Below are 27,758 nucleotides of genomic sequence, written 5' to 3' on the forward strand. Positions count from 1 at the left end.
GCAAGCATGCATTCACATAGAACATGTGCCACCACATACGTGTGGAGGTCAGATGATAACTTGTAGGAGCTGGTTCTCTCCTTCCACTGTGTGTTTAAGGTATCAACCTTAGGTGGCCAGGCTAATGTGGGCAACTACTTTTATCTGCTGAACCATCTCACTGGCCCCTTAAAACTTTTGGAAAAACTAAAATATGTAACCATCAATATATTTTACACGGTGACCTAGTACACATGCTTTGTGTGAAGTGTCCCTGAAATCGACATCTTTCAGGATTAGCATCCACCTGGCTCTGTGCTATGTCTTCTCTCCTGAATCTCCCTAGTTCATTTATTATTTTAACAATGGCCCTGCATAACAGCTTTTGACTGAAAAACAGTGTCGGGCTCCCTTCATGTATAGGCTCCTTTTACCTTTTCCACTCTTAAGTAATAGGCGCTTACCCCTAAGCTGCAGAGGAGGAAACAGGCTGGCTCAACTTCAGTGATTTGCATAAGATTCTTCAGTTGCCATGCGGCTGAGATTGAGTGAAAGTCCCAAACCCATTCCCCTCTCATGTCACCCCACTGCTGATAGGTGCTCAGAAAAGAAAAGTAACTGGTCTGGGGTCACATCAGGGCTGGTGACAGTCTCATTCTGAAACCAAATGTGTCCTTAGGTGCTGCACTCAGCACTGGCAGTACACTCTCATCAGCGAGAGGCTCTATTCCAACCACTGGCTATTCTTTCATCTTGAGTGAGATGAAGTTCAAACAAGCTTAGGAACCAACTTGCCCTAGACAAGGCTGAGCATACCCAAGGAGGAAAATGCCTCTCCAATATCTCAGGAAAGAATTTGGTCACTGCTTTACTTCCACGGGAATTGAAAGTCATGTTTGCGCAAATTAGACGCAAAATCCTTGTTTGCTGCACCTCTCTGCACACCCACTGGGTCTTAACAGAGTTTCAAGAAAGCAATCCATTTTCATTCAGCAAGGTCTGAATCTCCGTTCTCCTTCTCCTTTCCCCGTGCAGAAATGGGGCACAGCCTGATTAGCACTGCTAAACAAGCTTACAGGTAGAGGGAGGTGGGGAGAACCTGTTCCAGGCCAGGACTTCCTACAGTCCTCTTACCATGATCTCCCAAGGACAGCATTGTTAATGGCCTTTGAATCACAGCAGAGAGAGTGCTGAAGAGGCTCGGTCCTTGGTCATGCTGTCTGAGGCCACTGAGCAGAGGAAGGGCTGGAACTGTGGCTACAGGCAGGGTTTTAGCGAAATAAGTTAGTAGCAAATACCTCTCAAGGGGAAGAATGCAAGGCCAGGGGTGGGAGGGAGTCAGCAGGATCAGAAAACAGGATGGAGAGCTGGGATGAGAAGCAGCTGGGGATATGGTTCAAGATCAAAGCCTCAAACTTGGAGAGAGGGGGAGCCCTGGATAGGCCAGTAGCTAAAAGATTCAGCAACTGTGCCGAAGTAGGTGTGTTATTAGAAGATCAAATAGACATGCTCTTGCCTTAAAGTACCTGGGAATCCACGCTGCTCATAGGAGTAGAAGTGAGGGGGTGCGATAGTCCTTGACGCTAGCAAGACCTTGAGGAAGCAGGACAGAGAAGCTCAGGACAGAGGCAACCCTGCTCTTGTAAGTCTTGCCTACATTGTCAGAGCCCCCTATCTTTTCTTACCTGGATTTTTGCCATAGCATCACACTTCAGCCTTTGACTGCTGGAGTCTACTCTCAATACACTGTCCAAAATGACTCCACTGATGCACTAGTTAGGCCTTGCCCATCCTCAGTCAGAATCTTCAGTGGTTCTCCTAGTAACAGCCTGCACACCCTCCACCCCAGGCCATCACTCTGGCCTTTTCTACAATTCTACTCACTGGCCCCCTTGTTGCTGTTCAAGGTCCCTGTAGCTGTTCTTCCTTCCACAGACTTTTATCCCATGTCCTCACAACTCCTGTTATCAACAACAAAGCTCCAAAGTCATGCCTCTATGAAGTCTTCTCTGGCCTCCATATCTAAAACTATAGCCCCTTTCCCCCATGCTAGGACCTGTTCACATAGCACCTATTGTCTTGAAGGATCTTATATAGTTTAGTTTTTCAACTTCTCATCCTTAGTTCTCCCCACTAAAATCTAATATTTTTAAGAGTGAGTGGTTTCCCTAGTTTTGGCGATTGATAGGATCTCTGTACTTAGAAACCACCCCTAGAATACAGTAAGTGCTCAAGAGATAGCATGGCATCTGAGATATACACCATCATAGTGAATTGTCATGAGATGTTTGGGCTTGCCAAGAGTGGACTGTGGTATCAAGAAGGTCCTCCTTCGTCTCAGACTTAAGCATGTTTATATCAAGTGTCCTCCAAAACCCTGTCCCGGGTCAGGCTAGCCACTGGCTCTGGAACAAGGGCAGGGAAACACAGCAAACATCTAAGGATATTAAAAACATTGTGTCCTTGAGAACAGCTAGAAGGCAAATCACTCCCAACAGACATTGTTATTGTTTGCCCTACAATATAAAAACGTGCATGGTTGTAATAAGACGCCAGGAGCTTACTGATGGAGACACTCTCAGGTGGGACTCCAGCATGACTCATTGTCCCCCAATCAGTTTCTGGGGATGTGCGCCTGGTTTGATGATGTTACCTATGTTTCCTCTGTCTCTCAATCAAGTTATTCGGTTGTCCACTGGATGGTAAAAGCTTTGCTATCTGCTACTTGCTCTTTGTTCTTTACTTTTGTTTGCTGCAAGCTTAATAAACTCACTCATCTGAAACTGAAAGTGTGGTTTCTGTTTCTCCAGATGATTCAAAGCAGTGCTGAACTCAGTCATCTGTCTTCCCAACTCCATCCCCAGATCCCCTTAAAACATGCTCACATATGTTTACTCAGCACAGGCTCTGGGAGCACCCTTGCTGTTTGTCCACACAGAAAGCCCTTCCTCTGATTCCTTCACCTGTTAAATCCCACCCCATCCTCTAGCCTGGGGTCTAGCACCTCCTCTAGAGAGTCTTCGTGGGTGCTTTATGATGGTGCTTTTCTCTTAAACTTTTCTCTAGCTTGACACAGTAGGAAAGTGACCTGGTGTGATTTTTATATCCTGCTCATATTGGAGAGGTCCATTTGCTTTTCTTGAAATATCTAACATAGGCAAGGAAATTTATGTTCTAGATATAGCCAGAATTATTTCCTAGACATCATGTGTTGAGCACATGTTTCTACAAACAGCACATACCATGGAGTGGAGTAGTCAAGTAACATAATGATGATGGAAAGAGACATATCTGGGTTTAAGACTTGGCTCTGCCCCTTTCAACATGCCACTGATCTCCAAATCAGTGTGCTCACCTAGAAAATGACAAAACGTCTCTTCTAACTCATTATTCCTAAATTCTCTGACTCACACCAGGTCCTTTCCAGCCCTCTTTAGAACTTGAGGCCTCATGGTGTATTCAGGAGTTACATAGGTAACTGTCCAATGGGAGACAAACTCCCTGAAAACATGAGCATGTTCAGGAGGGAGGGCAGACTGGCTCCTGAAGTAGGAGGGCACTCCATGTGGGTGCTCAGTGTCCAGCCCAGCTGTCTGGCTCCACTCCCTGTCCTGGAAGATGCTGTCTCTTTGGACAGTAGGTTGAGCTGCAGCACTCTGAACATGTTAAACCTACTGACAGAGTTTCATCTACATCTTGGAAAGAATGACTCTCAAGGGTCTGGAGCCAGAGTAGGGGTGGTGTGGAGGGCAAAACCCAGAAGACTTGGTAAGGAGCTCTTTCTTCACATGCCCTGGAGATGTCAAACTGCTCTGTGGACTTGATGCCTCATTAGCTTAACCCACAATCACCCCTTTGATGCCAGACTATGTAATCATATGGAGGAGGGGTAAACTGACTTCCCTTCACTTTCTTTTTTCAGTGAATTTCTAATTTGGTGCCTGGGATGAAAGCACAGAGGCCACCCAGGCCTCTTCGTACCTCCAGCTCTGGTGCCTGCAGTGGTCTCTCCTGGGAGCATCTCTCTTTAGTACACTGTCAGATCTCACCACGCCCTCAGCCCCAGGTTCAGAGCACGAGTGAGGAGGAGAACCACCCTCTGCACACTCAGGAGGAGCGGCTTCTTTCTCCGGACCTTCAAGAAAATGCTTGAATTTAGGAGTCACAGGGCAGAAACTTCCCAAGCGATTTCCAGGCTAGCAACATCTTAAAGATGGCATGAAGTTTTATACTTTTAATTATTTTTATTTGTTTGTATGTATGTGCATACATGTTCTTGTGGGTTCATGTAAATCTATGGGTATGCATGTGCATGTGGAGGTCAGAGGTTAACCGAGGGTATGGTTTCTCAGGTACGGTTGAGATAAGGTCTATCTGTGGCCTGGAGCGTGAAAAGCAGACTATACTGGTTAGCCAGGAGACCCCGGGGACCCATCTGTCGCCATGACCCTAGCATCAGGAATGCAAGGTTACCACTACACCTGGCCTTTTATTCTTTTAAATGCTGGTTCTGAGGATGGAAGTCAGGTTCTCATACTTATGAAGGAAGTATTTTACTGACTGAGATATCTTCCCAGCCTCCAGATTTTATGGCCTTTATGATAACTAAAGGTAATATTAAGACTCTTTAAAGCGGGGTATTATTGTGTTTCCATTACTGTGTGGCCATCACTTTTATTTATCTCCAGCACCATCTTATTCTCCAAACTAGAACTCTGTAGCCAGTAACAATCAGCTGCTAGTTTCCCCTTCTCTGTCTCTAATAATACTAGTGTGTCACTTTTTTTTTTTTAACGAGACAGGGTTTCTCTGTATTGTTTTGGAGGCTGGCGGTCCAGCCCAGCCTCGAACTCACAGAGATCTGCCTGCCTCTGCCTCCTGTGTGCTGGGATTAAAGGCGTGTGCCACCACCACCCGGCCCAGTGTGTCACTTTTAAAATGCAGGCTCTGTGGCTCAGAGAGGTGAGCCAGCTTGCTCAAGGTCTCACAGCTGAAACTTGGTGCAATGGACAGTGAGGCCAGGTCTCCTCAGGGGCTCTAAAGTCAGTGTTCTTTCCAAACTTGGATGCCTCTCCTATCGTAGAGAACCACAGGGGGCTAACTTCACACCCCCCACTACTACTCTGTTTTCAACATTCTAGAATAATGCCTGCCGTGCCAGAGACACTCAGCAATCACAAATTTCACAGGAATCTACAGAGAGATTTTTGCCATCCTTCCACAGTGTTGGGAGTGGAGCCCCAATCACATCCTCCACCTTCTGAAAAACATTTATTGGGTGCCTACTGGGTGCTTATCATGCTGGATCCTCCTTGCTGCCTTCAGGAGGAGGGACCTGAAGGCTATCTCTGTCTGATGGTCTTGAGGAGGAAGGTTTGGGTTTATATCACCCAGTAAATTTTATATTTATTTCAAATGTTAAGCAACGACATAAAAGCTGCTGACATTAACTATCAGGGACAGAAATTGGCTTTAATGGACCCTATAAAAGTTATTACTGGTGACAGTTGCACACGGCAGCCCTGTGACCTCATCGGAAGCTCCCACTGCTGTCAATACTGTTGGCCATTACTAATGATGGATGCAAGGCCAGTTGTGGAAGTGGAATGCACATTTCTGTGGCTGGGGGTCACAGGGGTTTATGCTCTGCCCTTTACGTTTATCAGGAGGTCCCTTTGATAACTTGGATGCACACTGCTGCTATTCGCAAATGAGAGGCCTCAAATTCCTTATGACTCAGATGGATGCAAGCAAGGGACCAGAGAGACCTGCAGTCCAATTAAAGCTTTGCCAACACGTTGATGTGAGTGACTGTTGTGTTAGTTGACTCTTGTTTGTGGAGTGTTTTCCCATCTGGCACGTAGGGATGCCATTGCAGTGTCATGAAGATTAGTGGCTATCGCATGTGTGCACTGGGGCCCTTGGTAGGTTCTGATTTCCCTTTTTCCTGAACAGTGGTCTCATTGGGATGGGATGAATAACTAGCATGTCCAGTACCACAATCCCTCCTCTTCTGATGAGATCCAAACTCTACTCAGAGAAAATGGAGAGAGCCAAATCTAGAGGGGTGGATGGCGGACTAGCAGAGGATGGCTTGGTGGGAAGTTGGATGGGAAGGGCAAGGAGAAGAGGAAAATCTGGACAGTGCAGACTGTCTTGACAGAGCCTTCCTCAGTTCGGCGAGCAGACAGCACTGTGCTCTTTATCTGTCTGAGCCTCAGTTTCCTTGGCTGAGCAATAGTAATTCAGACCTAATCAATGGATGATAGCAAGCCATTCTGATGATTGCTATCATGATTCAGACCAGAAATATAAAACAGCCATTAACACAGCTTCCCAAGGGAGTCAGGGCTTGAGAGTATGGAAACTGGGATGTTTGCTCTGGGAGTCCTGGCCCTAAAGGGATGCAGAAATCAGGGTCATTTTTTGGACTCCCCTCCCATTCCTTTGCCTTTCCATTCTTCTGAATACAGTGGCCTTAGAGCTCTGTGGTCCGAGTGGAGATGGAAGGCAGACGGAGGGAGCTATGCCCGTGCTGGGGAACCAGCAACCTACCTCCTGGGCCCGTGTCTGCTGCCTCATCTGGTACGTCATTATCCCCCCCCCCCAACAGAGGTGTAATTCGGCTCTCAGGGATACAATAACATGGACGGTGTGTGTCTTACTCTGTCATGACAATACATAAAATGATCCCTTATCACCATATCAAGAAGTCTTCAAAGGAACACACTATCCTAGCATTTTGCTATACAGAGAATTCTGCATGATAACTGAAGCTAATGGAGTTACAATTCTAAGTAGGTAAAAAGGCCCGAGTTCTAATTCTATCTAGCAAGTGAGCCAGACAGACTTCTTGGCCTCTGTGGCTACAGTTCCTTGTTTCTGTGCAATGCATGTAATAAAACTGACTTCAAAGAGTTGAAGAGGCAGTAAATGAGCTCCCGTGGCTGAAGTACTCAGTCGTGCTCCGGCGCTGATAATCAGGAGCTGTGGTTAACTCTCTGCATTCCTATTACTTTCAGCCTGTGAACCTTCTTCGTCAGCATGCCAATGCTACACAGCCAGAATCCCACGTCTACAAGTCCTGAATGCCATTCAGCCAGCTGGTATAGAAGGCAGCTGTCAGAACACTGCCCCCTTCACATGAGCTGAGAATAAAGGGTTCTGTGACCAAAGACTATGATGTGGGCTACCTACAAATGTTGGCAGTTTATCTGTCTGCATGTATTTTAATGTTTTAAAGGCTCAGAAAATCCTGCACAAGAGAAACTGGTTTAACCTTGTTTGACCTAGTGTTTCCTCACTATCACAAAACCCTTTCCCTCTCCTAATTTAAGGGCTCAGAAAACGAGAGATGCTAAGTTCATTAAACCCTAAGTGAGGAAAGTGAGGCCAAGAGCAATGCCATACTCCAGAACAGTGATGGAATAGACACGTCTTGTTCCCACAACCAGACCTCATTGTCTATGGGTGACCTTGCCAATTAAACATGTGCTGTGGTTCCATGAGTCAGGGGGAGACGGGGCTTATAGCTCAGCCTGGGCCTTGGTGGGAGATGAACGTATACAAGCTATCCACAGTGGAAGGGAAGATCCACAGGGGCTGAGGTCACTGGACCCTCCCTGGAGTTGGGGGAGGATGATATTGTCAAGTTAGTACCCAGGCCCTGTCTCTCCCCCACTCCTAGGAAGGACTCCGCAGGCCTAGATGGCAGAATGGACATCTGGAACCCTGCTGCAGCTGGCCTCTTTAAGGGGATGAAATCTGCTACCTGGTTCTGACTGTCATGGTCAGCTGCCTGATCTCTAATCTGGGCTTTGATCTTTTGCAGCTCAGCTGGAGCTGTCTTGTAATAGACTAAAGGGGCTAAGCCCTCATCCTGACCCAGATGCATGCTGGGAATCCAGGTTCTTGCATTTCGAGCTGGCAGCCAGTAGGGGCCACTAGCATCAGGCTGGCTCCTCTCATTCTGACTTTTTTTTTTGTAACATCCCACATTGCCTTGCCGTGTCAGTTATAGGAGTAAGAAACAAAAGCTTCCCAAGATGGGGCTGCTCTAGGCTCTGTCAGCTTCTCGGAGGCCCCAGTGCTGGACCACAGTGGACCCCTCCACAGGGCTGGCCTGGCAGGACCAACCACACAGTGGCAGACTGGCTGATTTCCTAGCAGCTGGGTCACACATAGGACCAAGGTAGACTCTGAGTCCCTCAGGGCACTATCAACAAGGTGAGAAGGGAGAGGAAGATTCTGAAGCTGGGCTCCCATTCCTCTGACATAAGAACACGTGTGAACTAATTGTCCTTTTTCTAACACCATAGCACCCCTGAGTCTTGATGGGTGGAGGTGCTGAACAAGGAGCCTATAGCCAGGCCCTCATGATGATATGCAGATGTGGGGCAGGGCCTCCTTTTCACCTTACAATTGAGTCTTACTTTCTTAACTCTTTTTAATTGACAAAGGGTGACTGCGTGCATTTACAGGATATAGTGGGATGCTTTGATAGATGGATGCACACATTGTGGAATGATCAAATCAAGCAGACCATGAGTCCACCATCTTACATTTTGAGGGAGGAGAGGACATTGGCAACCTATGCCTTAATAATTTGGAGACCCTTAATCTTAAAAACAGAAACTCTGAAATCTAAACTTTCTGAACATCGTGTTGGAATAGGGAGCATTTCTAGATTTCAGATTTGGGGATTAGAAATGTTCAACAAGTAATGTCTATTCAAATGGACCCAGTTTGGGAAAACTATGATTTCCTGACTCCGAGCTTTTGGGTTACTAGACATTCCACACAAACAATCATGTAAATTTATTCCTCCTAACTAATACTTTGAAGCCTTTGACCTATATCTCCCCTATACCCCAAAGGTCAAGTTACTGTCATTTGACAATCTTGGTCTGTAAACCTTCTGAGCAACAAAAGACAGTGAAATGGGACAGGGTCCCTGGAGATGGCCTAGGCCTGGGGAGCAATTGGATGCTAGAGAGTCTGGGAGCAGAGCTGGGTACTGAGGACCTCACAGGGAACCAGCTCTATAGGGGACGGGGTACCAACACCTGAAGCCCTCTGCTCCCTTACCTTGTAAGCAATAACCCGGCACTTTAGCCCTGCCCTAGTCTGGATGGAAAGTGCAGTGACCCCTCTCTGACACATTGCTGATGGGTGGGTATTTCATGTGACATTACAAAAGGCTCTGACTTTTGCCCACTGAGGGCAAAGCAATTTTTCATCGGCTTCTCCTGGAGCTCCAGGGATAGAGAGAGAAATCAATAGTATGATTAAAACCATGGTCTTGGCGATCTCCGTAACCAACAGGCTAGGTGAGGCACTCACCAGTCTCTGTGTTCTCATGTTCAGTGTCCGTGAGCGTAAGGTTGGAGTTGGCCCGACTGGACAGGCAGGAGCTGCGCCCTGATCGCGTGCTCCGGCCCCACAGGCGCACGGGGTGTTCAGGAGACAGCACAGTATCTGCTTCCAGGTCAGCATCAGAGCCGGCTCCCATGGAATAGCCACAGTGTGGGAGGCCAATGTCTGTCCGGTAGAGGGTCCCATGAGGGGGAGTCATCTCCCCGAGCCCCAGCTCACGCAGGGTGAAATTAGTGCCTGGAAGGAGACAAGATAATTATGGTGCAGGTGCTGGGGGGAGTTTTCCAAACCGGAAGCCCCTTACTGCTGCATTTCCTGCTGTACTTTAAACTCACGGTAATGGCTCCAGCCTGTAGGGCTCTTTCTGCACATCTGTCCCCAGCCAAGTGCTGTGCATCAAAGTTGATTCAAATTGCCTCCCTCTGTGAAAGCTCCCCATCACCTACCTATACTGGTGCACAGTTCCCGGTCTCTTTGTCCCAGTTCCCTCTGGGAGATGCCTGGCCCGGGTGCTATTACATGGCAGAGTTGTCTGCCACTTCAGCTGAAGGTGGCTTGTACACAGGTTGATACTATGTCTTGTTTATTTCTAAATCTCTGTGTCTCCAGCCAAGTCCCGTACAGCAAAGGCACTCGGTTTAATATGTCTGTTAAATTGCATCGAAGGTTTCTGTCTCCTCTCTCAAGTAGGACTTGCCAACAAGTCCAGAATGGGGCAGAAACTTCTTGGATGGGTCCTACATGTGTGTCTGGAACCAGAAATTCTTTTCTGGCTAGCCTGGAGTGGGAAGGAGTTCTGACACAGCCATGATTTGAAGTTAGAGCTGGGAAACCCTTCCACATGAATGGGTAAATAGTGTGCTCAGCACCCGAAGGCCCCTGTTCCTCCCATACTTCTACCCTGGCTATTCCAGTCACTTCTCATCCACCTCTTTCCATTATCTCCCTAGGTCCAGCTGCCAGACAAATAGTTTCATGTCAGCAGGCCCCATACCACAGGGACCTCTGGGCTCTGCTCAGTGCCCAGGCAAATGCTCTGATTGGCTGGGGTGTGGGCCAGACCAGATGTTACATACTTCGAATCTCACCCCCGTGTGCCGTACTCCGCTCTTCTCTCCTATTTTTTTCTCTCCTTTAAAGAAAAAGCAAAGTGTACACTGGATCCCTAGTCCACCTATCTCTTTCGCAGGTCTCTGCACGCTGCAGGTCCTGGCTGCTGTGGGTACTCTCGTCCTGTCCTGCACTCCACCCAGCCTGTATCTGTGCTTTACTGGGCTAACCCTCTCAAGAGAGGCCGCTCATGTTATAAAGAATGACTGCTATGCTAAGTGGAAACTCAAATTTATTTGCCATAAACAGCCGGAACCACATTGATTTCCATATGTCTTGCCCTCCATTCCCTTTTAAGCAGACAGATTTGGCATCAATATCAGTGAGCTAAGGTATCCTGAGACAGAAGGAATGCAAGGTAAGGGCCAGCTCCTAGAGTTCAGGGATCCTGGTGAGCCAACTGGGCCCTGTGTGAGGTGGGAGATTTATTTCACCCCGTGTTCTGTTTTGTGACCTTTGACCTCTTTCTTGAGGAGTCCAGAACATGGGTTGTCATCCTAACCTCTCTCAGCATGTAACTACAATCTTAGGATCGTGGTCACCCCAGGGAGCTTCCTTCAGTTGGGGGATAACCTGTGCCTCAGCCCCTCAAAGGATCCTATAAGATCCTGGATGGCAGTTAGCAAATGGCACCGCACAAGCTTGAGGATGCTTAGTTGTTCTTCACAAGGACCAGAGCGGCTCCTTCCCTGGGCCTGCTGTGCTAGGCCTGCATCTGAGCCGCTAGCTCACTGGGTTCTGTCGAGCACAGGCTGGACAGTGTTAGAGAAAGCTCAGTGGTGTTAGTCTCTTCCCTTCACTGAGGCTCAGAGGTGACAGTGAGTAGGAGGTAGCATTTATAAAGCATCAGTTACATGCCAGGCTTTGGTGGCAAGGATATTGTTTACAGTCCTCACTAATCCCCACGAGCACCCTACCATTAGGTGCCATTATCCCCCTGCACAGGTGAGGATGCCGAGGGCTGTAACGGCCGCCGAGCCAGAACTCAAATCCAGATCTGTCTGATGCCAGAGCTTGAGCTCTTAATCATGAGCCAGGGAAGAGCTGTGGAACCATCATTTTTCAAGTCTGAGAGGCAGCCTTGCTGGTGGAGCAGCTTTCATGTGGATCCAGGCCTGTGGGAGGGAGCGGAAATGAGGCCATAGGGGTGTGTGTGTGTGTGTGTGTCCACGCCTGCATGCTCCTCTTACTTGTTTGATCTTGGATATATGATTCAATCTGGGGTTGTTGTGAGGATTAAACAGCATTGCTAGAATGTATCTAAATTGCATAGCCTGCTGCATGACTGATGCTGTCTGTGGAGGAGAGAAGCACAGGTAGAATCCCTGTGGACAGTTTCCGTTGCGAGGGAATATGGTCACCTACCAGGACTCACAGAGGCCTGGAGCAGAGCAACAGGCTCCTTGGAGGCACCACAGTAGAATGCAATCACCCTTGCAGGATGCAGCCACCATTCACATGGCATCACATGGGCTGGGCCATGGATGGCGGGGGGTAGAGATGTGGTACAGAGGCAAGACACAAAAAAATTCTACGAAGACAGGGAGGAAATTGAGGAAAGCCTCCTAGCGTCGGGTTGAGGAACCTGGGGTCAGTAGCACAAGGAATCACCCTCAAGCTTCACTATGGATTATGGAAGAGAATGGCCTGAATTGGCCGCTCCGGGGCGCATGGTTATTAAGATCAGTCTTCCAGGGCTTATAACAAGGTCCAGGACTGGGCAGTGGCAGAGGGAAAGGAGACAGGGGTTTGTTGGCTGAAAGGCATTCTGGGAAAGGGTGGCTGGTGAGGACTGTATGGGAAGATCAGGGAAAGGAAGAGTGTGGCACCAGGATATCTGCCAAATCGCTACGTGTTCTAGTCTAACCTTCTCAGGAGCAGCCTGTCTCTCAAGGTCGTGTGGCCTGACGCAAGGAAGGTGCTCAGATATGCTTGTTTACTGAATAAACCCCCAAACTAAGCACCAGCCTTTATTTAGCACTTAACGCTGTTACCACTGCTTACAAGTTAAAGGTGTCATCCCACTGAGGCCTCCCTTAGCAGTTACTGTGCTAGGGGGGCTGCTCATGGTCATCTAACAGAAGGACAAGGGTTAGCAGAAGAGCTTGCCAGAACCCAGCCTCTAGCCATCTCTGAGCTGGGCAGGTGGGTCAAAACGTGTCTGTTCTAGCAATGAACTACAGGGCAGGCCCTCACCAGATCCAGGGGCAAAGCAGCAGGAACTTGGATTTACTAGAGTCACCTCCTACCTGTCCCGTTCAGCTGCATTTTTACTCAGGCACACACCGGCACACACTTGGTCTCAGTCTACACTTCGGTGTGCACTCACCTGTGCGGCAGAACTCCTCCGCCTCCTGTGGTACCATGTCCTTGACGCGGCTGCCATAGGCTAGGCGGGCATCTTGGTCATAGGCCTTCAGGGTCTCGCTGGAGCTGTAGGACTTCTGAGGGGCCTTGCCCTCCTCGCTGTCCGCCGATGAGCTGGTATAGCGGCGCTCAGCATCGCGGCGCCGGGTCAGCGAGCGGTAGGGCTTCCTCTCCTTCACGTCCATGGCCTCTGGCCCACGCTCTTCCACATCCACGAATTGGGCCCTTGCCGCACTCAGGGCCGACCGGTCTGCAGTGGGGAAAACCAAGGAAACTCTGAGCATCAGATTTGGGTTGGGAGGGGTAATGCCAGGGTCTATCCTGGGACCCAACATACTCTTGGAGCAAAGTGAGCCAAGAACCAGGCTTCTGAAGTGTGGGCAGGCACCATCACTACCTTGCAGTCAGCAGGATACGGTACTGGCACTCAGTGCCTCTCATGAACAATCCTTTCCCTTTCTGTTACTGGGCATATCTAACTGAGGTTGCTCCATGCTCTTCTCTAGGGTACCAACAAAGACCAGAAGGTGCTGGTACTAGTGATGGCCCAAGGCAGGAGCTGCATCCCTGTTATTTCTCAGTTGAATATAGCCGGGCTGGGAAGTAAATATTTCTTCCGTTATCTCACTAGATCACAGTAGGTCTGCAGACATTACTACTGTCTCCAGTAACAATCTCCACATTGATTTAAATAGTGGCTGACTTTACTTCCCCACCAGGAGTATATTAGGGTTTCCTCCTGTCCTTATCCTCACCAGTATTTGTTGTTATGTTTTCTCAATGACTTGCAACTCTGGCTACACGTTAACACTACAAGAAGATTCTATTTCGCTTAGGTCAGAATTGCAGTGGCTTTATTGCTCTAGACTGTTGGTCTGAGAGTTCTTAGCTGAATGGCATTTCTCCTTCTAGAGTCTTTCTTTAGTCTGGGGCACAGATACAACTTCTTCCCACCCCTGAAAGGGCCAGGAGCTCAGTCCAGGAGGAAAGCAGTTCATCTATCATTCAAATGATCAACGAGACGATTTGTCTTTCTTGAAGCCTACAACCTCCTCAGTTCTGTTGCATTTGACACACCAACCTGGGTGTGCAAAACACTCCCTTCTTCACTGTTTCCCTAGAGAAATAGAAGCTCAGGGGCTCTGTGATAAATGGAATGCACCCAGCGACTCTGTGCCTGGCCAGACTCTGCCAGCAAGGGTGGCACTTAGTGCCTGCCCATGATGCAATTGACGGGGGAGGGTTAGGAGATGCCTTCTGAAATTTTAAGGTGAGCTGGGAATTTGGATTTTGAAATAAAATATGTAATTTAAAGATGTAATCTTTTTTATTTTTGATTTCAAAATATGTTATAAGCCAAAGAAAACTCAATGACAGACCAGATTTTGTTTGAGGACTAGCAGGTCTGCTCATCATTTGTACCTGCTTCGAATCTTCAGATCTTCCTTTCTAAGACCTCAAAGGCTCTCTCCAGAGTAGCTTTTAGCTCTACTCCAGTTCAAGATTCTGTCCACTTACTTAAAGAGCGCCCTAGACCCACTAACCCTATACCCTAAGCTGGACACCACAATCATTTTTCAAGGATATAGTCTGGAGTTAGCAGTTGATGTCTTTGGATATATTATAAATCCCACATGCCTTACTATAGACTTTCTCTGGCATATTTTCCTGCATTGTTCAAAGCATAAACATTTGTGATTTTATTGGTGCTGCATAAAATTCATGGAGCATACATTGTGGCTATTTTCATGGATTCTGAACCACTCAGTTTCCCACCTAGGCACATATCATGAATCAGTAGTAGCAAAGTTGCTATTACTAGAGAAACCAAAGTGGATTTCTTGAGGTCTTAATTCTCTAAATGTCCTTGATAATTGGGCAGCAGTTTGACCTAGAACACACAAGAACCAATTCATATGACTAAGACCCAAATTGAGGCTCTGAATTCTGCTATCTTTTAAAACTATTTACTTATTATTTTATGTGTATGGATGAGTTCCTGAATGTATATATGTGTGCCATGCGCATGTTTAGTGCCTGCAGGAGCCAGGAGATGGCATTGGATTCTCACATGGGGATTCCACAAATCTATTCTGCTGTCTCTCCAACCCTTGAATTCTGCTGTCTTGATACTCAGCATCCCAATATTCACTGCCAAGACCATGTCTTGGGAAGCAGGGCCAGAGGGAAGACCATAGATCATTCACACTTTCTATCCAAGTGTCTTTAAAATTCCTTGACTGTAATCCTTAGCTTAAATAGCATCTTGCAATGCATCCCATACATACATTGCTAAGTGAGTATATTTATGGAGTATGTTATTAGAAGCAGAAAAATCTATGAAAGTTACTGCATGGAAGCCAATGCTTGCTCATAGTGCCCATGTTAGTCTAATAATTTTTAAAAAGATTTATTTTTATTTTTATTTCATGTGTGTGTGTGTGTGTGTGTGTGTGTTTGTGTGTGGGCACATGCGCATGAGCGCATGCACCCATGCATGCAGCGTGCTTGTGGAGGCCAGGAAAGGGTGTCTAATTTCCCCACTGTTGGAGTTGTAGGAGGTTGTGAGTCACCTGACATGGGTCCTCTGAAAGAGGAACAAGCACTTTTAACTACTGAGCCATCTCTCCAGGGTGTCAGTCTTTAATTTTTAATGAAAGGCTGATTATAACTCTTTAAATTGATATGATGGCTTTTGACCCACAGCACTGTTCTGGTTTAATTTGGATGAGGATTTGTAGCAATTGCTGCATCTGTTCCTTGTGGCTTTTCCAGCCCCAGAGTGATAGAGATGCTGCTGATATGAACATACACACAATAAAGGTTAGCTGTCATGAACAAGCATCACTAACACACCTCATAATCATACCAAATTAGCACCAGCAGTAGCGAATATATTGGTAGGGGAAGCCAATATTTACTGGGTGCTTAATTTACCTGCTATCATAAGTGATAACATGTCAATTGCCTTGCCAAGCCTGCTATGTAGGCCATAGGAGTATCTGCAAATTTCAGTCTAGGAGGGTGGCTCTGCTGCCCAAGGTTGCCACAGCTCTGCTAGATCCCAGGTTATGACCCAGAGAACTGAATTTGGCACATGGATGTTTGCGTGGTTTGTTGGATGATTTTGCCCCACCCCCGGGCTGTGCCAGTTGAATTTCCAAAGCCCAGGCCATGCCATCGGTCTGTTCCTGTCCCCTTTGTATTCCTGCCTATCTGCTAGGACCAGTTCTAGCTTCTTGACCCAAATGGACTTCTAGATTGGGACCCTCTCATTACATCCGTAGAACCACTTTCATGCCCTTGTGCAGTGTACATCCTCTCCACCCTGTTGGATATGTTGTTCCTTCCCTGTACATGCAGATACTAGCTACCGGTTTTGAGACTACTTCTCTTGAAAGCAGGTCTGGCATTGGAGGAGCTTGCAGATGACCACTGAGTACTGAAAGAACAGTCCCCCATTTTAGCACCCATGACAGGCTAACATGTGCTTGCATGACCTTGCCGTTCCTGTCCTGGTCACTAGGAGGTCAGATACCCTCCTTGTGGCAAGGAACCAATCAAAAGTTAGCTGGCGGGGCTGTGCTTTCTGGCTCTTGGTGTGCTTTATGGACAAGTGCACAACAGTGACGTGCAGAGCATAGCAACTGCCCTGGGAGGGCTTATAGGCCATAACAACCAGTTGACCAATCAACACAGGGCAGGTTGTCCAAGTCTGGAAACGCACCAATCCTGAGACTGTTGCATACCCTCCAGACACTCCCCTTACTCTGCCCTATAAGATCCCTGTCTTGTGATTTCTCAGGGTCTTTTTCCAACCATCCACTGCAGTGGATGGATGAAAGGCCCAAACTAATGGGGTTAGCTCGTTAAGCAACTACAATAAATACTCTTTGCTTTTGCATCAAAACAGGCCTCTTGGTGATTCTGGGGTTCAGAATTTGGGTACAACAGTGCATAAGTGAATAAGAACTGTTTGGCACTTATTTCGCTCCTGTGACTCTAACAAGCTTTTGGTAATTCGCTTTAGTCAAATACGTAACAACTAAACTAGTTGAATATAAAAACTAAATTAGAGACCCTGCTTACGTGTACTTTTAAATGTAGTAGTCAGCCTGTGTTGAAGTCTGTGTCCCTGCATTGACCAGGTGGGTGGCTTTAGGCAAGAATACTTATCCTATCTATGCTTCAGTTTCCTTAACAGCAAAGCCTATTTTGGCTGTCCTGGGGATTATTTGTGTCAATACATGCCCCTGGCACACAATTAATGCTCAATATGTATTAACCCTGTTTTAAAAGGCACAATTGGGAAGTCTTCAACTAGATGTCAGTTACAAATGAAGCAGGAACTCCTCACAGAAACATGTCACTAAGGCTGCTAAACTAGTGGGTGGTAATACTACCTACCAGTGTCTCTTCTGGTGAAACACAGCACCTTCAAGAGGAAGACATTAGCTGCATGCAAGTTCCTAAGAACACAGCTACCAACCCAGATGTCCCCTAGTGGAGCTGAGGCAGAGAGAGCCTGTCTTTCCCTCTTTAAATAGCAATTCAGTAAATATTTACGTTTCTGAACGGATAAGGGGTCAGGCAGAGTGCACACATCAATTGGCATTAGCAGAACAAGCAGAGGTTGGGTGAAGAAGATGGGAAGGAGAGCCTGGAAGCAGGCAGAGACCCTGGGCTCTTGACAGAAGGATGGGTAGATTGCTCATGGTGGGGGTGTTCCTGTTCATGGCTCTGTGATGCATGCATGGGTGGAGGAGCATCAGGAGGAGACACATTGCTTCAACACACCTGGTATTTTCCTTACCCATTGCTATGCCTTGCATGTACTTTGCATCTCTCTGCACCCCTCCTGACCCTTCCTTCACACCATTGTTGTGTTGATGGTATTTGGGAAATAATTAGGTTTTGGGGGGGGGACTCCAGATAAGATTAGTGTCTTTATAAGAAGAGGGAAGAGAGAGGCCTAAGCAAGTTCCTCTCCCACGTTCTGTTCTGCTACATGATACCCCCATTACATAGTCACAAAGCAAGAAGATACTCACCTGATGTTTCCTCACAAGGAATTTCCTGAACTTCAGAACTGAGAAACAAGTAGCAATCAGCTGGTGGTCCTCTATAGCAACTGCCCATGACTAAGGAACCCACCAACCTCTGGGTTCTCCACTGCTCATAAACCTCAAGAGTAAAGGCTATCCCAGGCCTTTCTAGCTCTGCCCTTTAAAACACTCTTTCGGCATCCTCTTACTGCCCCATAACTACTCATTTCCCCAGTTTCTTTCCCCTGACATGCACCTCTATTTCCCTCTATTTCAGTTCCTGTGCTGAATAGGTTTTTTGTTTTTGTTTTGTCCATTTGACACAAACTAAGGTCAAACTGGAAGAGGGAATCTCAGTTGAGAAAATGAATCCATAAGATTAGTCAGTAGGTAACATTTTCTTGATTAATGATTGATGGGGGAGGGCCCTGCCCACTGTAGAGAGTGCTACCCCTGGGCAGGTGATCCTGGTTTCCTAAGAAAGCAAACTGGGCAAACCATGGGGACCCTCCAGGTCCACCCATTTCAGTTCCTGTCTCTAGTTTCTTGCCTTGAGTTCCTGCCATGAATGTCCTTCATGATGGATTATAAACTTAAAATGAAACAAACCCTTTCCTCCTCAAGTTGCTTTTGATCATGGTGCTAATCAAAACAATAGAAGGCAAGCTAAGGCAATCTAATCTATAGAGCTGCCCGCCATTACTCCAATCCCCTATGCCCTGTCTGATGCTGAGCATTTGTTGTTGTGTTCTCCTGCAGAAAGGGCAGGTGGAGAGGAGGAGCTTGAGTGTGACTGTTGAGAGGTCTACAGGTGTTTCCCTTGCTCCTTTTTTTTTCTTTGCAGGTATCTGTCCACACCATTTCCCTCCAGGTGGTCTCTCTACCTCAGATCTTCTCCTGTGCAGTTCCAGGATGGACCCCTCTCTGCTCTTTGAGACTCTGGGCATCTCCCCTTGGCTGGTTCCCTGAGCCTGCCACACTTCTGTCTCTTCATCAATGTTATGTAAGATGAATGTGTTTCCTCTAACCGTCTTGGCACATGATAGACCTTCACCTCTTACTAGGTGGTTAACTGTGAGCCATCATCACCATCACCATTCCTTTAACATGTCAATGGCTACCATGATCTCATGATTGTGTTACATTAAATTCTCCCAAGGAGACATGAACAAATGTCTATTTACAACAGGTAGGGCACCAACGATAAACCCAAGAAATGATTTCACTCAAATCTATTTTGACCAATGAGTTTAAATGGGTTGCTGTCAGGAACAAGAACAACTTTCATGGGGGTACACTATGGAAGAAAAGTCTTTCCTAGCAACTCTTGGCCTGCTTGTATTTCCTCCTAGAGGAGTAGGGACTGCTGTGGCTAGTGTGTCATCTTCTGAGTCCCTGCTATCCTTAGCATGAATGGCTCCAGTATTGTGAGAGTCTCTCTGTGAGAGGTAATCATGGCTTCTGTGACTTTAAGAGGCAACAACAATGTTACACACATAGCATTCTCATGGTCTCTATCTCTGTGACTTGGTTCCATTTGATGGTAGAAGCAGAGTCTTAGAGAAGTTAAAAAAAAAACAGCTTGAAATGACAGGGAAGGTCTCTCAAGACAGTAATTCATTGCATGCTCTGCCAACTGTAATGCTCTATGCCAGTACAAAGGATTAAAAAGTTTTGATTAATGTCTAGTTTTATGTCATCATCATCAACATCATTTTTTTTATTTGTGAACAAAATATTCTAAAGAGTGCAAAGCATGAACTAACTTAAGCAGATGGGGGATGTTTAAGGGTACTCTGCTGAAAAAATGAATACATAGCCAAGGAATAAGTAGTAGGCCAGGCTGTGGGCCTCTGGCTAGATGAGACAGCTGCCACTGTGGCTCCAGCTGAAGTTGGCAGTCCTTGTGTGAAAACGCCGATGTTGGCCACATCTAGGAGCCAAACAAGGCCTTGGCACAGGCTCAGCTGCCAGCCCCTCCTAAACACAACTCTGTGAGATTCTTCTTTAGCTGCAACCCAAAGGTGTGGTGAGAACAGGTCTTTTCTGAGAGCAGCAGACCACTCGGTCACTGTGCTAGTGTCTATCCAGAGATGACTGGGACATATGCCTTGCAAGATAGCTTTCTGCCTGGGTAAAGTGTTAGCAGAAGGCTTATCAGTGGAACTTACTTTGATAAATTAGGACTGTGGGTTCCTAAGTTTCTTGTTAGACTTTGGCATGGGTATCAGTTTGGTTTATCAGTGGCCAGAGGAAGGGGCTGGGACAGGAGGGCAAAAGAAATGTACATGTATTGAGCACAGAGCATAGCCTTCCCACACTGCCACATGTTTCTCACCACAGAGACAGGTTATGTAGCCAGTGGTGTGTTTAGGTTTCGGGGCTCCAATACTTCTCAGTGATCCAGGTGAAGGACTAAGAATTTAAATGAAGGCAAAAGACAGCGGCTCGTTCTCGCAAGGAGAATGGCATTTATTGTAACAAGAGCGGAGTGTTAAATACCAGTAGCAGACATGGTGGAAAACTACCAAGGTCTACCAAGGTCAGGAGCTCAAGTTCCCAGGACCCTCCAGCAAAGGATGAGCAGATAACAGGAACTTGAATTTAGACAATAAGGATGGGCGGATAACAGGAACTTGCATTCAGGCTATACTGGAAGGAGGGGACAAGAGGTGTTTTGCTAGAAGCTCCTAGTTACAAGCTGGTCAGCAGATGCCCATGGGGGAATGGTGCAACAAGGTTAAATGGCTCCTGTAGCTGATCCAGTTTACATAACTTGAACCCAGGAATCTCTGGTTTTAAAGTCAACATTTATGTGTGTGTTTGTGGTACACATGCACATATGTGTATGCTGAACCTGCCTGGGGAGGCCAAAGGAGGACACTGGCCATGCTGCTTGATTGTTTTGCACCTTATTCCTTTGAGGCAGAGTCTCTCACTGAGCATAGAGGTAGGGCTGCGACCATCAAGTTCCAGAGATCCTGGGTCAGTTACAGGTTGTTGTACTGCTATCCCTTATTTTTTTTTTTTTGTATGTGTACTAGGGATTTTAACTCAGGTCCTTAATTCCTTTGAAGCCAGCACTCTTACCACATTTTGGTATTTTTACTTTGGTTTGGTGTATCTTTATATTGAGTTAGTCTTAGAAGGAATGGAAGGTTTGAGCAGATGTGTGGAAATGGGGAGGCCAAGAGTGGAGATGGGTATCAGAATAGCATTTCAGATAGGAAAAGAACCAACAAAGACAAAAATAAGGGAGCTGCAGTCAGAGTTCAGTGGCAGAGTTCTTGCTTAGCACGTGTGAGGCTGTAGGTTAAATTACCAGTATTGCAAACATGAAGCTAAGAAAAGGTTATGTATGCAATTGGTTTGTGTTGAGCACAATGCCACACACATGCAATTCCAGCAGCTAGGAAGTAGAAGCCAGAAGATCAGGAGCTAAAAGTCAGCCAGCCTTGACTACACAGAGAACTGAAGCACAGTCTGGGCTACATGAGATGCTGCCTGAAACAGACAAAACAAGTAAACAAACAAACAAACAAACAAGCAAGCATCCTGTCCTGGTTACTGTGTACATATTACTCCCAGTTCCCATAACGACAGTGCAAGATAGGTGTTATTCCCTTATTTTATATTTTCTCTTATTCTTGTTTTAGCAATGAGGTAAAGAAAGCTCAAAGGGGTAAAGTGAATTACTCTAAATCACATGGTTCTCTCACGTCTGGGTCCGTATTTGGAACAGAATAAATGTTTCAAAACCAAGAAAAACATTGAACTCCTAGTGCCACAGGCTGAGTCACTGGGTAAATAATTGCTAAATCCCTTTTCTTATTTCAGTACTGTAGGGACACAGTCTCCTGCCACCCTTATGATATCTTCCCTCTTCTCTGAGTGTCGAAGTCTTGTCTTACTGTTCAAGCTTTATTTGTGGTATCAGAAATTGAAACCTGTGCAGAGTGCTTACTTAGCATGTGGCTGCAACTCTAGCAGACAATTTGGATAGGAGGAGAGACAAGGAATAGTGTCACAGGGTCATCGGGCCAGGCTGAGATAGGCCAGTGGTAGAAAGACAATCAGGGTCCTTCACTAGAGACTGTGGTGGTGTCTAAACCATGGGCTGAGAGGACTCAGTAAAAAGTGAGCAGGACCAAGGGATTTGAGGTAAGAAGACAAAAGCAGTATAGATTTGTGACTTCCAAACTGCTCCGGTAAACGGGAAATGTACTGATGCTACAGTCCAAGGTCCACATACATTAATTATAAATGTCCCATGTGTTTGTGTATGCCCTTGTGCACATGGGTGGAGGACAGAGGTGTATATGGTTTGTCTTCCGTTACCTCTCATTTTGAGACAGGGTTTCTTACTGAACCAGGAGCTCACTGGTTCAGCTAGGCTGGCTAGACAGCAAGGCCCCTGGGTGGATCCACCCATCCAGCTCTAGGGTTACATGTACTTGGGATCAAACTCAGGTATTCATGCTTGCACAGCAAGCATTTTTCCCACTGAGCCACCTGCTCAGCCCTTACATTACACATTTTCTTTTTGTTTTTTTTCGAGACAGGGTTTCTCTGTATTGTTTTGGAGGCTGTCCTGGAACTTGCTCTGTAGACCAGGCTGGCCTCGAACTCACAGAGATCCGCCTGCCTCTGCCACTCGAGTGCTGGGATTAAAAGTGTACGCCACCAACGCCCGGCTACACATTTGTAACCAAATCCTAATGCTTCGTGAAATCATGCTAAATCTTACAGCAAGGGTGGAATTTGGTATATCCAAGTTCATTCTACTTACATAGAACTATCATGGGTTGCCAACTGGCATTAATATATATAATTGTAGGTCATCGCATGGCTGAATGACCTTGAGCAGAAAGAAGCCAGGTTATTCCTGGAGTTCAGATTATGGGGAGGGAAGAAGTGGGAGATGAATTTTGCAGTGTGGAGTGAGCAGCCTGCCAGAAGAAACCCATTTCCATAATATCAATGGACAGTAAAGAGTGGAGCGCACGGGACAGAAAATGCTGCCACAGACCCATCGACGTCCTTGGTGGAGGCAAGGGGGTGTACCTTCAACTGGGTTTCGAGATCCTGACACCTGGGGCAGCAGAGTAGTGTTGAAACTGTCCAGGAGAATGGCCTGGGTGTGGGGTTTATGCAGAAGGAGAGGTCTCAGGAACAAAGCTTTCTATGTCTGGGGAGAAACCCACATCTGGACCTTTCACGTGCCTCCAGTTGTATTTACATAGAGGCAGAGCATGGAACATCTGTGAGGGAAACATCCATAGACAGCCAGGCCTGGGCTGCTAATACATCTTCCCCCCACAGCCCACAGGGAAAAGGGCTGTTATCACCTGCTTAACCAAACCCAGCCAGGAAATTGACTGAATTCCTGCTGGGCTAAAGTTTTATCAGTTTTGCTTAACATAAGCAGAGGGTGGTATTTTTAGTTCTTTGTGTGTCAGAAGGGCCCCTAAACATTTTGGAGCTAACATGTGTTCTGCAGAATGAAACTCCCAGGGCGTAGCTAGGCATGTATAAAAGCATAAATCTTATTTTCCTTAGTCCTTGAAAGTTTGCCCTTAGAATCCTTTGTTTTCAGCTGGGATAGCAAAGGCGCGGCCCTTATCCTGTGTTGAACTCTGCAGACCAGGAGAGGGGCACCATTTTCCCAATGTTAGGGATTTGGGAAAGGCTTATAGTGTCAAAGGGATACAAGTTCATGACACCAGGATGGATCCTGGAGCTCTGGCTTCCACATTTATGCTCACTGTTACACCCAGAATACATTTCCATAGCCCTGTCACTATCAGGGAACCAGCATCGTTTAAACAGGGGGACAGTGCTGTTAAGAGTGGTGCCTAAAGAGTAAGGTGTTCATGTACATTCCCACACTGAAGCCACATCATGTCCTTCCCAGTTTACAGATGAGAATCCAGGGTCTGACAGGTGAAATACTTGCCTAGGGGGCCACTTTAGGAAGATGGTATGGGCAGGAGTCACACCTTAGCTACTCAACCCCAAAGCTCAAACTTTTAACCAACCTTTATTGCTTCCCATCTAGTCATCCTGATTCTAATGTGCGCCAATGTTTTGTTGCTTCATTTTAATAGCATCAGTTCTTCTAGTGGTCCCCTTGGCCTCTGGGCTGGGCTAGGCCAAAGGATTTCATAGCAGTTTCTTGGTAACCTGGAACTGAACAGCACTCTGGACCAGGGAGAAGGCTTTCCTGGGAGTGAGCTGGCTGGAGTGTGGCCCTGTGCCCAGCCTGGCTGTGGGGACATCTCTAATCAGTGGCTGGCAGGCAGATGACAGATGGTGCCACTGTTTGCAGGAATCATCTTGCCTTCTGTTGGAGTTTGTCAGAGGCCAGGTATCAAAGGGCAGAGACTCTGATCCTGAGCCAGAGGGTTCCCTTTCAAAGGATGGGTATGCTCAGGGCTTGGGGACACAGCTGGACTTCAGGCAGCAGGAGGCTTCATGATGGTTGTGCTGTCTTCAAACCTGTTCTGTCCGTTTTTTGCCCCCAAGTCCACTGCTGAGCTAAAGTGTCGCTTACAGATACTGCCACCTCACTTCAGACAGAAGGTAACACTCACACTGGGTGCTCAATGACCCTTGGTGTAATTTGTATTAAGTCATCACCTCTGGAGACTTGGCTATCTCTTAGGACAGCTCTACCTGCCAGATTTTACTTCCTGTTAATGGAGTCACAATCAGCCCCCTTTCAGCTTCCTTTCTTCTGTGGGACACAGCTCTATTCCCTGGGATCCTACGATATCTGTCTACTGTTTTATTCCACAGAATAACCCTTCCAGGCTGAAGACAGGGCCAGTGTGTGTCCTTGAATTCTCTGTCAGAGGGAACATGTCTCTGATGGTCTTCAAGCCTTTGCCTTCTTGGTAATCCCCGCCCCCCATTTGTCTGCCTATTACTCCCTCCCTCCTCTAATCAGGCCCTTTTAAAATCCTGTGGCATAGACTGAGGAGCTGGATTGGATTTGGTCTTCAAGGAGTCACAAAGTTGTCAGAAGGTCAAACACACCTACCCTTGGGTCCAGCACATAGCAGGCAAAGAAACAATTGACACAAATGACCTAGAGATAGAGATGGGACAACAACTCTAGCCTTCTGCTGAACCAAGCCACCAGGCTGAGTCTTGAGTTACCCAGTGGACCAGAGAGGAAGATGCTCTCCATTGTCCCTTGGCTTTCCCATGGGAGATTGCTGGAGCCCCTACTTCTCTTTCCACAGCACCCTCTCCATCTTTCCTCAGGAAGCTGGTCTTAGAGGCTTCTCAAAGCCAGACCCACCCCAGCAGGGACTATCTTTTATGTCTTCGATTTCTTTATGAGTACCACCTTGGGACATTGCCTACCTCTTGCAGAATTCAACCCACTGGCTAGTATCTCTGTTCATTCTCTCAGGAAGCCCTTGCAAGAGACGAAGCTGCAACTCAGTTTGTCTGGGTGCTAACTCTGCGTCAAGTTTTCTTTTTTCCTGACTTTCAGTGGGCTTGGCCTAGAACTGCACTATGAAATATTCAGAGTAGAGCAGAGATGCTGGTTGATTGAACATACCCTACTGTGGCCAAGTCTTAGCCTGAAATTACCTGGGGTTTCCACTGGGCCTCCTCTTCAACAGATGGGAAAGGGAGTCTGAGTGGGGGAACCAGGCTCTCAGTACAGCAGGCAACAGTTCAAGGCTTCTGAAAATGGCAAGACTTTCATTAAAATGCTGTTCAATGGCTACAAGGTTGTGGGCTTAGAGCCCTTGGGGACTGACGCAAGATCAGGGTATGGCAGGCGCAGGAACTTCACATTTAAAAAAATTGTATGTTTTTAATGAATTCTTTGAGAATATCATACAATGTATTTCATTTACCTTCTTCCTCCCCTCAAATACATTCTGTTCTTAGGGACTGTCAAGTTACTAGCTATATTCCTTCGTAGTTTATTTCTGTGCCTATCCTGAGATTCCGGTAAATCATGTAGTCTTTCAATTGCATTAACTCCATAGCTTATCACAGCTGATACTTTAGTTGTCTACTATGTTTGTGTATTTACTTATTGCCTGTGTGACTGGGTGTGTTGCAGTGCATGTGTGGAGGTCAGAGGACATCTAGGAGCTGGTTTTCCCCTATCATGTGGAGCCCAAGGATAGAAATCAGGTTGTCAGTCTTGTAGGCAAATGTGGCTTTCACATCATGCATCTCCATGCCTTTCATCTCCCTGTCCCTTCGTATCCACCCTCTACCCTTGCATACTAACCCTCCAAATAAAATCAAATTTAAGAGAAAAGAAAAAGAAAAGTCTTAGCATGGAAGCTGTAGCGTGTCACAGTGAGTCACACAGTGAACCCTTTACTTCATATATCTTCACTTGTAAGTGCAAAGAATCATTGGTATGGTTCGAGGCCTCTGGTTTCCACTACACTCTTGATACTGGATTCTCACTAGGACTCCTCTTGGACATCCTGCTGTTGTCCTGTGTCGTGGAGACCCTGCAGCTTTAGATCTGTAGGGCCTGCAGCCTCACATGCTCCAGCTGTTCACAGATAGAGAGGATGTTGAATGGGTCGACTCATAGCCCTGGTTCTGGGCCTGGGTGGTTGCAGGGTTGGTCAGCTCTTCAGCTCTCTCCCATCCTCACCACCAGGGTGTGCTCTCTGCACCACCTGGCTAGAAATTTCACAGTTTTATCATCTCTGCTTGCATACATCCTGTCCTCAGTCACTAAGAATTAGACAGTCTTACCTCCTTTTTAAAAAACAAACAAAAAAAACTTCTCTTAACATTTTATTTTGACGACTGGGTCCCACCATGGGACCCACTAACAGTCCTCTCATCTGGTACTCTCATAGGCCATTAGAGCTGGTGACACATCCTTGAGCAAATCCCCAAATGTCTCTGCCTCAATTTCTCCTCCCGCGAGAAAGGCCTCCCAAACCTGGATCACTGCTTTCATGGCGGTTATTGCAACTTGATGCCAAGGCCAGTCTAGAAGCAAAGGAGGGGTCTGCTACCTGCTACGTTAAGCCAAAGAGGAACAAAGTACACAGTTCTCCAGAAGTCCCATATGATGTGTGTACCCTGCCCCCACACCAGCTGCAGATCCCTCTGATTATATCTTTGCTTGGTGATAGCTCAAAGCAGCCTAAATACCACTGGTGACATGATACTCCATAACACTCAAGACACATCCTCTTTGTGGCTGGAGCCTTAACAAACACATACACAAACATACACACAGACACAAAGACACATACAGATACATACACAAACACACATACATAGACATGCACACAGACACACAGATACACACATACACACACACAGGTTGGCTGTCAAGTACCACAATTCATGTATGATACATGGACTACCACAGCCCTTAGTACACAAGACTGGTTGATGAAGGTGTCCCAGAAAGGAATGTCCCATAGAAAACAAGGCAGAGAGAAGTGGCTGTGTCAGAATTTCATTTGCATATCTGGGTACTCAAGTCTGGAGGTGGTGGAGAAAAGTCCTTTAATGATGGGAAAACCCTAAGTGCCTGAAGCTGCCTCCATTTCCAGTCATTAGGACAGATATTAGGACCCTCTTGCCAGTAGCTGGGTGGCCAGGCAATTTTCATTTCAATAATTAGCGGTTTTAAGTCTCACAGAACTGGAGACAGATTAAGGCAGGACCAGTCTCTCACGAAGCTAATTGTGCCCAGCGTTGTACACGCCTAATCAAGCCTTGTACTGCCTCCATCTCTTTCATCCAAAGGCTCAAAAGACTCTGCCATCAGTAATTAAGTGTCTTAAAGAAAGGAATTCTCCAGGGCAGTCAGGATGGAGAACAGACGGCTAGGTTGAAGGCGAAGCAGGCAGCCATGGTGCTAGTTCT

The 27,758-nt window shown here is 46.7% G+C and overlaps 1 protein-coding gene across 13 annotated transcripts in view; it reads right to left on the bottom strand.

Annotated features, from left to right (window-relative positions):
• Positions 1–27,758, bottom strand: part of Tenm4 (teneurin transmembrane protein 4) — a 735,641-nt gene that overhangs the window by 379,390 nt on the left and 328,493 nt on the right. For 12 of the 13 annotated variants that reach the window (XM_040728397.1, XM_040728368.1, XM_040728396.1 and 9 more), the window contains 2 exons: positions 12,794–13,081; positions 9,322–9,591 (listed from right to left, as the gene is read on the bottom strand). In XM_040728397.1, coding sequence (XP_040584331.1) covers positions 9,322–9,591; positions 12,794–13,081 — 558 coding nt within the window. Of the gene's footprint in view, positions 1–9,321; positions 9,592–12,793; positions 13,082–25,481; positions 25,578–27,758 lie in introns of all 13 variants that reach the window. The other variant, XM_040728389.1, reaches the window with a different exon arrangement.

Source organism: Mesocricetus auratus, unplaced genomic scaffold, assembly GCF_017639785.1.
Source record: "Mesocricetus auratus isolate SY011 unplaced genomic scaffold, BCM_Maur_2.0 Super-Scaffold_4256, whole genome shotgun sequence".
Taxonomy (NCBI): Eukaryota; Metazoa; Chordata; class Mammalia; order Rodentia; family Cricetidae; genus Mesocricetus; species Mesocricetus auratus.